Here is a 15,821-nt window from a genome sequence, read left to right as displayed (position 1 = left end):
ATCTTTTTCTTTCTGACTTCAAGATTCTCTTTGTCACTTTTGAATTTCTGATTATAATGTCTCATGTGAGTCTCTTCGTGTTGCTGCTAGAGTTGGTTGAACTTTAAATTTTAGGCCATTTTCTCCGTCACATTTGGAAAATTCTTAGTCATTATTACTTCAAATAAGTTTTCTGCTCTTTTTCAGTCTAGAATTCTCATGAGTGTATTGGCCCACTTGATAGTATCCCATAGGTTTACTAGGCTCTTTTTTCCTTCATTTTTTTATCCTGTTTGCCTTCCTGACTCTAAAATTTCAAATGACCTGATATCAAGCGTGCTGGGGATTTTTCACCTGCTACATCAGGTCTGTTGTAGACCTCATCTAGTGAATCTTTAAATTTAGTTTTTATTTTTTACCTCCACACTTTGTGTTTTTATAGTTTTAATCTCTTTGTTCATTTTCATCATCCATTTTCTCTTTTAGTTTAGTTGTGTTCTCCTTTAGTTGATTGAACATTTTTAATATAAATATTTTAGCCAGTTATGTGGCTCATGCCTGTAATCCCAACTACTTTGGAGGCTGAAGTCAGAGGATTGTTTGAGTCCAGGAGTTCGAGACCTGCCTGAGCAATATATTGAGACACTTTGTCTATAAAAAATAATAAATACGACCGGGCACGGTGGCTCACGCTTGTAATCCCAGCACTTTGGGAGGCTGAGGCAGGCGGATCATGAGGTCAGGAGATCAAGACCATCCTGGCTAACATGATGAAACCCCGTCTCTACTAAAAATACAAAAAATAAATAAATAAATTAGCCTGGCGTGGTGATGGGCGCCTGTAGTCCCAGCTACTCGGGAGGCTGAGGCAGGAGAATGGCGTGAACCCGGGAGGCGGAGCTTGCAGTGAACTGAGATCACGCCACTGCACTCCAGCCTGGGCGACAAAGCAAGACTCCATCTCAAAAAAAAAAAAAAAAAATACACTAGGTGTGATGGTGCATGCCTGTAGTTTTAGATAGGAAGCTGAGGCAGGAAAATCAGTTAACTTCAGAAATTTATGTTTGCAGTGACCTGTGATTGTGCCACCGCTCCCTGGTCTGAGTTTTTTTTTTTTTTTTTTTGAGAAATGTCCCTTCAAATCTTCTGCCCGTTTTTGATTGGATTATTAGATTGTTTCTTATAGAGTTGTTTGAGCTCCTTACATATTCTGATTATTGATCCTTTGTCAGATGGGTAGTTTGTGAATATTTTCTCCCATTCTGTGGGTTGTTTCTTCACTTTATTGAATATTTCCTTTGTTGTCCAGGTGCTTTGTAACTTGACATGATCCCATGTGTCCATTTTTGCTTTGTTTTCCTGTGCTTTAATACATTACTTAAGAAATGTTTACACAAACCATTTTCCTGGAGAGTTTCCCCAATGTTTTCTTATAGTAGTTTCATAGTTTGAAATCTTAAAGTCCTTAATCCATTCTGATTTGATTTTTGTATATAGTGAGAGATAGGGGTCTAGTTTCTGTTTTTAATGAATAGGTTGTTTTCATATATGTGGATACCCAGTTTTTTTAGCACCAGTTATTGAAAAAAACTGTCCTTTCTCTAGTGTATGTTCTTAACATCTTTGTTAAAAACGAGTCCACTCAAGGTGTCTAGAATTGTTTTTTGGTTCTCTATTCTGTTGCGTGGGTCTCTGTTTCTGTTTTCCTGCCAGTACCATGCCATTTTGATTACCACAGCTGTTTAGTGTAATGTGAAGTCAGATAATGTGACTCCTTAAGTTTTGTTCTTTTAGCTTAGGATAGCTTGCTATTCTGAGTCTTTTGTGGTTCCATATATATTTTAGGATTGTTTTTTCTAATTCTGTGAAGAATATCATTAGTATTTTGATAGGGATTGCACTGAATCTGTAGATTGTTTTGAGTAGTATGGATATTTTAACAATATTGATTCTTCCAATCCATTGACATGGGATTTTTTTCGTGTGTGTGTGTGTGTGTGTGTCCTCTTCTCTTCTATTTATTTATTTATTTATTTTTATTTATTTATTTATTTTGAGATGGTGTCTCCCCCTTGTCGCCCAGGCTGGAGTGCAGTGGCGCGATCTTGGCTCACTGCAACCTCTGCCCCCTGGGTTCAAGTGATTCTCCTGCTGCAGTCTCCCAAGTAGCTGGGACTCCAGACATGTGCTACCGTGCCTGGCTAATTTTTTGTATTTTTAGTAGAGATGGGGTTTCACCATGTTGGCTATGCTGGTCTCAAACTCCTGACCTCAAGTGATCTGCCCACCTTGGTTGGCCTCCCAAGGTGCTGGGAGTACAGGTGTGAGCCACTGCACCTGGCCATCCTCTTCAATTTCTTTCATTCATGTTTTATAGTTTTCATTGTGCAGATCTTTCACTTCTTTGGTTAAGTTAATGTCTAGGTATTTAATTTTATTTGTGGGTACTGTAAATGGAATTACTTTCTAATCTCTTTTTGCAGATTCTCTGTTGGCATATAGAAATGCTACTGATGTTTGTATGTTCATTTTATATCCTGCAACTTTGTTTATCAGTTCTTATCGTTTTTTGGTGGAGTCTTTAGATTTTTCTAAATATAAGACTGTACCATCTGCAGACAAGAATAATTTGACGGCTTCCTTTCCGATTTGGATGCCATTTAGTTTTTTCTCTTGTTTTACTGCTGCTGTAGCTAGCACTTCCAGTACTATGTTGAATAACAGTGGTGAATGTGGGCATCCTTGTTATGTTCCAGATCTTAAAGACTTTCAGATTTTTTTCCTCCATTCAGGATGATACTAGCTGTGGATCTGTCATATATGGTTTTTATTATTTTGAGGTATGTTCTTTCTATACCCAGCTTTTTGAGGGTTTTTATTATCAAAGGATGTTGAATTTTATTAAATCCTTTTTTCAGCAGCAGTTGAAATGGTCATATGATTTTGTCCTTCATTCTGTTGCTATGATATATTGATTGATTGCATATGATGAACCATTCTTGCATCCCAGGGATAAATCCCACTTTGTCATAATGAACAATCCTTTAATGTGTTGTTGAATTCTGTTTGCTAATATTTTGTTATTTTTACATAAATATTTATTATAGATATTGGCCTATAGTTTTCATCTTTTGATGTATCTTTTTCTGATTTGGGTATTATGGTAATACTGGCCTCAAAGAATGAGTTTGGAAGTATTCCTTCCTCCTCTGTTTTGGAACTTTTTGAGTAGGGCTGGTATTAGATCTTTAAATGTTTGGTAGAATTTAGAGGTGAAGCCATCAGGTCCTGGGCTTTTCTTTACTGGGAGACTTTTTATTATGGCTTTGAACTTGTTACTTGTTATTGGTCTGTTCATGTTTTGGATTTCTTCCTTGTTTAATCTTGGTAAGTTGCATATATCTGGGAACTTACCCATTTTTGTTAGATTTTCCAATTAGTTGGCATACAGTTGTTAATAATAGCCACTAATAATCTTTTGAATTTCTGCAGTATCAGTTATAATGTCTTCTTTTTCATCTCTGATTTTATGTGGGTCTTCTTTTTTTCTTAGTTAAGCTAAAGGTTTGTAAATTTTATATATCTGCTTAAAAAAATCAACTTTTCCTTGATTTTTTTTGTATTTTTTATTTGAATTTTATTTGTGCTGTGATCTTTATTATAATTTTTGTTTTGCTGTTTTTTAGTTCTTTAAGATGCAACATTAGGTTATATGATTTTTTTCCTTTTTGATGTAAGCACATATATCTATACATTTCTCACTCAGTACTGCTTTTGCTGTATCCCATAGGTTTTGGTATGTGTTTTTTCATTATTTGTTTGAAGAAATTTTTCAGTTTCCTTCTTAATTTCTTTATTGATCCAATTTTCATTCAGGAGCGTATTATTTAATTTACATTTGTTTGTATAGTTTCCAAAATTCTTGTTACTGATTTTTAGTTATATTCCATTGTGGGCAGAGATGTTTGATATTATTTCACTTTTCTGAATGTTTTAAGACTTGTTTTGTAACCTAAAATGTGTGTATCTAAAATTTTCTATGTGCTGAGAAGAATGTGTGTTCTGTAGCCATTAGATAAAATGTTCTGCAAATATTTATTTGGTATATTTGGTTTATAGTACAGATTAAGTCTGATGTTTCATTCATGATTTTCTATCTGTAAGATCTGTACAATGCTGAAAGTGGTGTGTTGAAATCTCAATTATTATTGTATTGGGGCCTCTCTCTTTAGCTCTAATACTCTATGTCTCAATGCTTTAGTGTTCGGTGCATGGATATTTAAAATTTTTATATTCTCTGACTGAATTGATCCCTTTATCATAAAATGACCTTTGTTCTGTCTTCACAGTTTTTGTCTTGAAATACATTTTATCTGATATAAGTATAGCTACTTTAGTTCTTTGTTTTTTTGTTTTCATTGGCCTGGAACATTTTTCTATTCCTTTATTTTTCAGTCTATGTGTATCTTTATAGGTGAAGTGTATTTCTTGTAGGCAGCAGATAATTGGGTCTTCCTTCTTCTTTTTTTCACCCATTCTGTGTCATTTAATTGGAGTGTTTAGTGCATTTCCATTCAGCATTATTATTGATAAGTATGTGTTAACTCCTGCCATTTTGTTATTTGTTTTTGCATTTTCTTTCCTTTGTCCTTCTTTCCTGTCTTCATTTTAGTGAGCATGATTTTTCTTGGTGGTATGATTTAATTTCTTGCTTTTTTGTTTCTGTATCTGTTGTATTTTTTTTATTTGAGGTTACCATGAGACTTACAAATACTGTCTTATAACCTGTTGTTTTAACTGTTGACAACTTCACACTGATTGCCTGAGTGAAAAAATAAGGAACAAGAAAACTAGTAAAAACTCTACCCTTTAACTTTGTTTCCCCATTTTTAAACTTTTTGTTGGTTCTCTTTATGTCTTATTGTACTGTCTTGAAACATTGTTGTAGTTGTATTGAGTCTTCATTGAGTATTTCTACTTGAGTATTTTATACATCACAATTACCATCTTATAATATTCAGTTTTTTTCTGTGCTGTTACCAATGAGTTCTGTAGCTTCAGATGACTTCTTATTGTTCATTAACATTCTCTTTTTACAGATAGAAGAGAATGCCCCTTAGTATTACTTGTAGGACAGGTCTGGTTTTAATGAAATCTCTCAGTGTTGGTCTGGGAAGGTCATTTTTTTCTCCTTCATGGCTATGGAATATTTTCACAGGATACAATATTCTAGTGTAAAAGTTTTGCTACTTCAGCACTTTAAATATGTCATGCTACTCTCTCCTGGCCTGTAAGGTTTCTACTGAAAATCTGCTGCCAAACATACTGGAGTTTCATTGTATGCTGTTTCTTTTTTCTTGCTGCTTTTAGGATCCTTTATTCTTAATTTTTGGGAGTTTGATTATTAAATGTCTTGAGGTGGTCATCTTTGGGTTCAATCTGCTTTGTGTTCTGTAACCTGATTGTACTTGGATATTGATATCTTTATAGATTTGGGAAGTTCTCTGATTGTATTCCTTGAATAAACTTTCTACGCCTTTCTCTTTCTCTCTTTAAGGCTAATAACTCTTAGATTTGCCCTTTTCAGGGTGTTTTCTAAATCTTGTAGGCATGCTTCATTCTTTTTTGTCTTCTCTACATATTGTCAAATTGCCTGTGTTCAAGCTCAATAATTTTTTCTTCTGCCTGATCAATTTTGCTATTAAGAGACTCTGATGCATTCTTCAGTATGCCAGTTGCATTTTTTAACTTCAATTTCTGCTTGATTCCTTTTAATTATTTCAATCTCTTTGTTCAATTTATCTGATAGAATCTGAATTCCTTCTCTATTTTATCTTGAATTTGTTTCTTCAACACAACTATTTTGAATTATCTGTCTGAAAATTTACTTACTTTGTTTCTCCAGGATTGGCCTCTTGTGCCTTATTCAGTTTGTTAGGTGGAGCCATATTTTACTGGATAGTCTTAATGTGTAGATGTTCATCTGTGTCTGGGCATTGAAGAGTTAGGCATTTATTGTAGCCTTCACAGTCTGGGATTTGTGTCCACCCTTGTTGGGAAGGCTTTCCGGAATTTGAAGGTACTTGGATCTCAAATTCAATAACGTTGTTCTTGCAGACTCATAGAGGTACCATGCTGTTGGTCTTGGTTAAAATGGATGAATTATCTGGATTACCAAGCAGAGACTCTTGTTCTCTTCCCTTAGTTTCTTCCAGACGAATGGAATTTCTTTCTCTATGCTGAGCTACCTGGAGCTGGGGTGGGATGACACAAGCTTCCCTCTTGCCCCCACCACTGGGACTGTGCTAATTTAGACCTGAAGTGAGCACAGCACTGGGTGTCACCCAAGGCCCAGTGTGATTACTGCCTGGCTACCACCTAAGTTTACTCAAGACCTTAGGCCTCTACAATCAGCAGGTGGTAACCAGCCAGGTTTGTGTCTCCTCAGGGCAGTGAGTTCCCTTTGGCCCCAGGTAGGTCCAGAGATATTGTGTGGGAGCCAGATACTGAAGTCAGAAGCCTATTTATCTCGTGTTCTATTCTACTGCAGCTAAGCTGGCATTCAAATTACAAGACAACATCCTTCCCACTCCTCCCTCCCCTTTCTGCAGGCAGAGGAGCCTCACACTGTGTCTGCCACCACCACCAGCCCACAGGGGTTTCCACTGGGCTATCACTGATGTTCACTCAGTGCCCAGGCATTCTTCAGTCAGCTTGTGAGACTGCTTCCACATCTGGGACTTACTCTTTGGTGCAGGGCAGGTGCAGAAATGCTGACTCAGGGACCCTAAGAGTCTGCTTGGTGCTCTTCCCTACTGTGACCAAGCTGGTACCTCAGGTGCAAGACAGAATCCCATTTACTTTTTCCTCTGCTTTGCTCAAACAGAAGGCGTCTTTCACTATACCCACCACAGTGGGAAATATTCTAGGTCACATCTGAAGCCAGCACATCTCAGAGTCCAATGTTCATGATGTGTTATTGTGGTACCACTGTTGGTTATTCAGAGACCAGCAGCTCCTAAGTCAGAAGATGATGAATCCTGCCAGGTCTGTGCTGTGATAGGGCAGCACTGGGTTCATTGTAGTCCCCTAGTCACTGTGCTCTCCGTCTCCCAAATGAACAGATTTCTCCCCGCCATGCAGATGCTGCTGAGGGGCAAGGGCGAGGTGGCACAAGCACTCCCTTTCCTCCACTGTTGGTGACTTAGCAGTTCACATGCCACTTTATTGTAGTAAAGTTATTGTAGTAAAGTTTGTATATCAATTGAGAAAACAGGGCCTCAGGTGTTGCACTTAACTGTTGTTACATTCTCAACTTAGCATAATTTTGTATATTAGATTTGTAAAATATATGTACCTGAATCTAGTAATTGGAATTCTTAAAATTTTTATATCTTTCAGATGTGTTTTCACATTATAACAAGGACCTGTTGACAGAGCACTGCACAGAAGCTTCATTCCAAAAAGTGATATCAAGGAGACATGGGAACTGTGATCGTGAGAATTTACATTTAAGAAAAAGGTGGAAAAGGGAGGAGTGTGAAGGGCACAATGGATGTTATGATGAAAAGACTTTTAAATATGATCAATTTGATGAGTCCTCTGTTGAAAGTTTGTTTCACCGGCAAATACTTTCTTCTTGTGCCAAAAGCTATAACTTTGATCAATATAGGAAGGTCTTTACTCATTCATCATTGCTTAATCAACAAGAGGAAATAGATATTTGGGGAAAACATCACATATATGATAAAATTTCAGTGTTCTTTAGGCAGGGCTCTACTCTAAATAGTTACCGAGATGTTTTCATTGAAGAGAAAAATTATCGTTGCAATAATTCTGAAAAAGCTTTGAACCAAAGCTCAAGCCCTAAAAATCATCAGGAAAATTATTTTCTAGAAAAGGAATACAAATGTAAAGAATTTGAGAAAGTCTTTCTTCAGAATATGCATGGGCAAAAGAAGCAAGAACAGTCTTACAAATGTAATAAATGTGTAGAAGTTTGTACCCAGTCATTAAAACATATTCAACATCAGACCATCCATATCAGAGAAAACTCATATAGATGTAATAAATATGATAAAGACCTTAGTCAGTCATCAAATCTTAGAAAGCAGATAATCCATAACGAAGAGAAACCATACAGATGTGGAAAATGTGGGGATAGCTTTAACCATAGTTTGCATCTTACTCAACATCAGATCATTCCTACTGAAGAGAAACCTTATAAATGGAAAGAATGTGGCAAAGTCTTTAACCTTAACTGCAGTTTATACCTTACTAAACAGCAGCAAATTGATACTGGAGAAAACCTTTACAAATGTAAAGCATGTAGCAAATCTTTTACTCGTTCCTCCAATCTTATTGTGCATCAGAGAATTCACACTGGAGAGAAACCATACAAATGTAAAGAATGTGGCAAAGCCTTTCGCTGTAGTTCATACCTTACTAAACATAAGCGAATTCATACTGGAGAGAAACCTTATAAATGTAAAGAATGTGGAAAAGCTTTTAACCGTAGTTCATGCCTTACTCAACATCAGACAACTCATACGGGAGAAAAACTTTACAAATGTAAAGTATGTAGCAAATCTTATGCTCGTTCTTCAAATCTTATTATGCATCAGAGAGTTCATACTGGAGAGAAGCCTTATAAATGTAAAGAATGTGGCAAAGTCTTTAGCCGTAGTTCTTGCCTTACTCAGCATCGGAAAATTCATACTGGAGAAAATCTTTACAAATGTAAAGTATGTGCCAAACCTTTTACTTGTTTCTCAAATCTTATTGTGCATGAGAGAATTCATACTGGAGAGAAACCCTATAAATGTAAAGAATGTGGCAAAGCCTTTCCTTATAGTTCACACCTTATTCGACATCATCGAATTCATACTGGAGAAAAACCATACAAATGTAAAGCATGTAGCAAATCTTTTAGTGACTCCTCAGGTCTTACTGTGCATCGGCGAACTCATACTGGAGAGAAACCCTATGTGTGTAAAGAATGTGGCAAAGCCGTTGGTTACAGTTCAGATGTTATTCAGCATCGGAGAATTCATACTGGCCAGAGACCCTACAAATGTGAAGAATGTGGCAAAGCCTTCAACTCTAGGTCATACCTCACTACACATCAGAGAAGTCATACTGGAGAGAGACCCTACAAATGTGAAGAATGTGGCAAAGCCTTCAGCTATAGGTCATACCTCACTACACATCGGAGAAGTCATACTGGAGAGAGACCCTACAAATGTGAAGAATGTGGTAAAGCCTTCAGCTATAGGTCATACCTCACTACACATCGGAGAAGTCATACTGGAGAGAGACCCTACAAATGTGAAGAATGTGGCAAAGCCTTTAACTCTAGGTCATACCTCATTACACATCAGAGAAGTCATACTAGAAAAAAAACTTTAAAAATGTAAAACGTGGAGCAGCTTTTTAATTGTTACCCATGTCTTATTGTGCATCAGATAATTTATATGGGAGTGAAACCCTACAAATGTTAAGAATGTGGCATAACCTTTAACCATTTTTCAAGCCTTGCACAACAGCAGAGAATATAAACTGAAAAATTCCATACAAATACTAAAAATGTGGCAAATTATTTTAAACTGTGCTCAAACCTTACTCAAGATAATCCATACTAGAGAAACACTATAGATGTAAAAATGTGAAAAGTTTTATTCAAAATATCAACTTATGAGTCACCTAGGGGTTCATAGAAAAAGAAAGTTTGCAGATGCAATAAATGTGAGGAAGTATTTAATAAAAAATGAAGTCTAAATGTGTCAGAGAATTTATGTGAGAAAGAGCTAAAGCACAGACACTTTCAGGCTTTATACTAAAGAAGAGTATTTTTTATACAGAATAAAGGCAAAATAATTAGATAATTTATTTGCTTATATGTTTTAAAGTAGCAAGAACATTGATGTTTTGACAGGTATATTTCATAGATATTTCATTTGTATTTGCAGTATTTGAGGTTTTTGGAAAGCAAATATTATTTATATAGTTCAGCTTTCAAATCTGCTGCTGCTTTTCCTTAATCCACGGCATTCATGTGAAAATATGTGTTCTGTTTTTTTTTTCTGCATCAGAGCAATGTGAGGTCCTTCTACGTTAATATCATTGACGTCAACATTTTTCATGGAATTTTAATGCCAAATGTAAAACACGTGAAGAAAACTTTTAAAAATATGTTATTTGTATTTGAATAAAGTAGTAATGCATGTAAACATATACGTGTTTAGAGCATTTTTCTATATTAAAGAGTTAAAAAAAAAAAAAAGACTTCATTTAAAGCAGAGGTCCCCAGTCCCAGGCTGTAGACCGGTTACTGGTCTGTGGCCTGTGAGAAACTGAGCTGCACAGCAGGACATGAGTGGTGGGTGAGGAAGCGTTACCACCTGAGCTCTGCCTCCTCTCAGATGAGTGGTGGCATTAGATTTTCATAAACCCTATTGTGAACTGTGCATGTGAGGGATCTAGGTTGTGTGCTCCTTAGGAGACTCCAACTAATGCCTGACGACCTGAGGCAGAACATTTTCATCCCACAACCATCTCTCTCCTTGCCAGTTTGTAGAAAAATTGTCTTCCATGAAACCAGTCCCTGGTGCCAAAAAGGTTAGGACCACTGAGTTGAAGTACTAACATATCTTTAAAACAGAATAAAGTAGGAGTCTTTAGCATTATTTGATGTGATAGAAGACATAGTGAAAAAGTTGAGTATTTGATATGATGAGAATAACATCTTCACATGTATCAGGGAAATGTGAAGATAATTCCTATCAACATTCACTAAATAATTAGCCTCACTTTCAAAAAAAGTAGAAAACAGAACTGCAAGATTAGTATGTTGGAAAAAAAGAATGCTTCTTGAGTACTTGTAACTGATTTTGACCAGTAAGAATATAGTGGATTTTAAAATGCTGTAGACTATGGGTGAACTTAATTTCTTTTAATACAGTGAGTTGGTTTTTCATGTTTTAACACTGATGTACAATGAATGAAATGTTGTACTGACACCAGTGTTAAACTATTCCATCTTATCTAAGATTGTGGTTAACAGATGGAAATAATATACTATGGGTTAACAGTGAAATGTCTTCCCTAATATTCCTTTTGTAGGAGGACTTAAGTTTCCATAATTTGGAGAATAGTTTTCTCATAGTGACTGTCTTGATAATGATTAGATAAGGCAGGTAAGACTGAAAGGCCACAACTTAGCAGCAAATGTTTGACATTCATTTGAGAGCCAGTTTGTAAGTAGTCCACCAAAAGATGTTGGGTTAAAGCAGTGGTTTGAATTAATTGCATAGCATCCGTATAACAGAATACAACTCAGCCATACAAAGAAACAAAGAACTAAAGCTCACACCCTATATGAATCTCACAGACCTCCTAAGTGAAAAAAGTTAGACATAAAATTGTGTTTTGTGTATTTATGTATTGTATTATTTCAGGCAAAATAAACCTATGATGAAATAAACACATTGATAGCCTCTGGTTGAGGAAGAAAATATAGGTGCCTGGGACAAAACAAGTAAATTTTCTGAAGATGATGAAAATGTTCTGTTTCTAAACTAGGTGAAGGTCGTAAGGGTTTATTTGTTGAAAATTTACAACTAGAGTTTGTGTCAGCCCATTGATGCTGCAGAGTCTGTTTCCTTTGGGTTGGGACCTCATTCCTGAGTTGGGACTTCACCTCATTGAAGTCCTGGCAGAGTCACTAGAAGAGGTGTGATGATCTTGTCCCAGACCCCAAGAGTGGGTTCTTGAATCACACAGGAAAGAATTCTTGGTGAGTTGCAGAGTATAGTAAAGTTATAACGGTTTATTAGAGACTACTGAGTTACAGAGTAGGGCATCCTCAGAAAGCAGGAAGAGGAATGCCTTGCAATGAGAAGAGATAGTTTATTGAAAGCTCCTCTGTTAGAGTAGGCCTTCCTCAGAAAGCAAGAGGAGAAATGCACCCATTTCAAATGGTTATATAGGTTATTAAGAATGGTATACTTTATTACAGAGGCTTGTAATCAGCTTGTGACAGGCTATTAGTATTGTTCCTTTTCTATGTTACTATTGATTTCAGCAAGAATTTATGAGTGTACTATTTTTAAAGTAAAACATACTTAAACTAATAATGCTTTTTCTGAAAGTACTGGGACATTTTCTTAAGTTTTGAGTTCTTATTTAGTTGATTAATGTCATTAACTCAGTGTCTCAACCATAAACATCATGTGACCAAGAGTGCCCAGCCCCCTTGGAAAGTAATCCAGCAGGTTTGGCTTTTTTTTTTTTTTCTTGAGACGGAGTCTCGCTGTGTTGCCCAGGCTGGAGTGCAGTGGTGCAATCTCGGCTCACTGCAATCTCTGCCACCTGGGCATAAGCCATTCTCCTGCCTCAGCCTCCCGAGTAGCTGGGATTACAGGCGCCTGCCACCACACCCAGCTAATTTATATATTTTTAGTAGAGACAGTGTTTCACCATGTTGGCCAAGCTGTTCTTGAACTCCTGACCTCAGGTGATCTGCCCACTTCAGCCTCCCAAAGTGTTGGGATTACAGGTGCGAGCCACTGTGCCCGGCCACAGGTTTGGCTTTACCTGGCCTTTATTCAAGACAGGGTCACTAGTTAGGATACTTCTGGCAGAATTAGCATGATTGTTATCTGAGAGCAGTCTATCACACTGCAGTGAGGAAGGGTGTTGAACAGCGACTAAGGTGTCATGGCTGCTCATTTGGCTACAGAGGTCCAGCTAGCAGCAAAAGTATAATGACTTGAGTAGGAATTACAGTTAGGAAAAGGATTTTTAAAGAGCTCTATAGTCAAAAGTTGACTTAATAAAAACTGATATTTACTCTATGTACATACTCGTATGCATGGTTTTAAGATCTCTCTCTGTAAAAGTCAAATGAATTGTGTTTCTCCATTTACTTCTGTCTGTCCTTCGTCTTGCCACTCCAAATGCCACGAGGGCCCCCCCAAAAAAAAAAAATTCTAACAGAATTCTAGGCCTAGAATCACAGAAAACAGAAAAGTTGGCACAGTCTCCTCCTTTTGGGGGGAAACTGTTTTTTCTGATGAGGCCCTCAGAGTTGTAAGCAGAGAGATTCCTCTCAGGTCTAACACTCTGCTCTTTTTTGTATTGCATTACTTGATCTCCTTGGCTTTGGGGAATACCAGAGATTATTACATTGTACTATGAGAGAACTTGACTAGGTGGATGTAATTGCTGGTGAGTCACTGGCAAGAGCTATGGTGTTAGAGGGCTGACAGTAGTCGCTTACAGTAAATGTTTATTACTCTAGAGAGTTGCTTATTTCTTTGGGTGTTTGGATAGAAAAAAGTATGGTTTAGAACGTAGAGGCTACAGAAACAGCCCCCAAGCCACCCCACCGAGGGGTAAGACACCCATGTGGGATGCAGTAATCACAGTGTGTGCTGGCATAGGATTGCCTACCAACCTCAAAGGCATGTCCCTCTACTGAGGTGCACTGTGGAATCATTGAACTGCCCAGTCCTCTGGCATTTCCTTTCTTTTGGGGGCTCAGAATTCAATGTAAAAATGGGATTCTTGATTTGGGAGGATCTAAGTGTTATGCCTTCCAGCTGCTCCTGCTTTGCACGTATTTAAATATTAAGCCCTAAAAACTGCATGCTTTCTTTGCTTTATTTATTAAGTGGCTCCACCCTGAAGCCAGTAATCTAATTAAGAAACAAACTAAGTTAAAAAGCCCATCTATCCAACTAAAGCGTCTCCAAGATGTGCAACTTTCCGACATTTAGCTGGCTGGTTTGCTACTCTTTGTGAAAAAAAAAAAAAGAAAAGAAAAGAAAAGAAAAAAGTGCACACACACACAGGAATGCTTTTCTCCAGGACCTGGGAACAATGTATTTGAAATATAAACATGAAAAAAGATAGTACCCAATCTCACAATTTTGCAGTAAGATAGAAGCCTAATTTTATCAGGCACTTAGTTCCAAGTTGCAAAACAATTTTCTGTCACAAAGGTTAGAAGTTTATTTTTCCTTTTTTTTTTTTTTTTTTGAGACGGAGTCTTCCTCTGTCGCCCAGATTGGAGTGCAGTGGCGCAGTCTTGGCTCACTGCAAGCACCGCCTCCGGGGTTCACGCCATTCTCCTGCCTCAGCCTCCCGAGTGGCTGGGACTACAGGCGCCCGCCACCACGCCCAGCTAATTTTTCGTATTTTTAGTAGAGACGGGGTTTCACCGTGTTAGACAGGATGGTCTCGATCTCCTGACCTCGTGATCCGCCCGCCTCAGCCTCCCAAAGTGCTGGGATTACAGGCGTGAGCCACCTCACCTGGCCTATTTTTCCTTTTAATAAAGCCAATTATCAAACCTAGATCATCTTTCTGGTTACCAGGTGAATTTAGGATAAACTGTGCCAAATGGTGCTGTCAAATTTTCCTGCTTGAAGGCTATTAATCTTGACAACATGTATGTTTTATAACTCAATTAAACCAGACTGTGATGTTTAAACACTACATGTTTTGCTTCTGATGCACATCACATCTGGTTTGAGTTATAAAACAATTTTTATCTCTCTTCTACCTTTGTGGAGAGGCATTCTAGGTTGGGAGGCAATGTTGTTTTAATTATATTTCCCAAGCACTGTTCAGAATTACAAGATCAAATATAAACATAAAAGGTGCCGATCAGGCTTCATACTAGAAGGGACTTTAGCAGATACCCATCAAATTTTCTTTCAGGCTTTCTTCCCCCAAGCCACAATTGTTCAGTGAAGATCTTGCCTGCCCTCAAAATCTGAATGCAGTATGATCTCGCTGCCTATTTTGGGCTCTGCAGTTTCATCTGGGGCACAGTTAGAAAAGATTTGTAATAAAATAACCGCATAAAGTGGCAATCGTCAGTTCCAGCCCTGTCTTTCAATGCACGTGGTGACTTTATAACAGAAATTGATTCGAGAACATGGGCCTGGAAGCGCAATCAGACATGTATATGCGCATTGAGTTGGCCTCTTCCACTTCCCTGTCTCTCTGGGGACCTGAATCTGCACCACTAAATTTTGAATGCAGGATCTGGGGCTCTTCAGAATGCTCTATAGCAGCCTTCCTGGGAGGACTCTCTTCTCCAACTTGTCTCTTCCTGCTGTAAAACCCAAGAATACAGAACAGATGAGATCCCTCATAGAATTTGCACACAAGGGGAATTTGCCTCCCCCTGAGATTCATAAAACAGGGCCAGCCTTCAGTCTGAGGATTACAGAAAGTCCAGGGCAGACCTTTCTTGTATCATGAGAGATCAATACAGACCCTGTAAAGCAGGAGGATCGCTCAGGGTGGGGCCTGTAGAATCTTTCAGATCTTGTTCACCAACCTGCTGCCGTTGTGTGAGGAGCTTCTGGTGGTTAATGCAGAATCTATAAGTGTAAACAAGCATTAACATAAAAACTACCACTTCCAGGGACACCAGAACCTGCCTTGTTTAGAATGTTAAATATATCTTTTCCAAAACATTGATAATATTTGATTAATCAAAATATTATAACTATACATTAAACCTTACATAGAAAGGTGTTAAAATTCTGTTAAACTTTCTCGAATTTTGTTTAAATGATCTTAAAATTCTACACTTTGGAATACTGACTTCCATTCTTTAAAATCTGTGCTTTTCTAGGCAGCCTATCCTAAATGTTTGTATTTAAATGAAGTCTTTTAAACTTAGATTCTAATCTTTTTGATGATTTTAGGTTGACATAACTATAGTCACCATGTTGTGAAAGAAATCTCGAAAACATATTCCTCTTTTGGGTTTCTCATAAACGGTTTGGCCACAGAGTCAAGGAGAGAACATTGGAGTGTCTGAG

General features: G+C 37.5%; 1 protein-coding gene across 1 annotated transcript in view; it reads left to right on the top strand.

Annotated features, from left to right (window-relative positions):
* LOC100584033 (zinc finger protein 267) overlaps window positions 1-9,395 on the top strand; it is a 44,067-nt gene extending 34,672 nt beyond the window's left edge. The window contains exon 6 of the mRNA XM_030821885.1: window positions 7,381-9,395. Coding sequence (XP_030677745.1) covers window positions 7,381-9,395 — 2,015 coding nt within the window. The remainder of the gene's footprint in view (window positions 1-7,380) is intronic.
* The last annotated feature ends 6,426 nt before the right edge of the window (window positions 9,396-15,821 follow it).

This window comes from Nomascus leucogenys, chromosome 2, assembly GCF_006542625.1.
Source record: "Nomascus leucogenys isolate Asia chromosome 2, Asia_NLE_v1, whole genome shotgun sequence".
In the NCBI taxonomy this organism is placed as follows: Eukaryota; Metazoa; Chordata; class Mammalia; order Primates; family Hylobatidae; genus Nomascus; species Nomascus leucogenys.
This window is presented reverse-complemented; position numbering and strand designations above follow the sequence as displayed.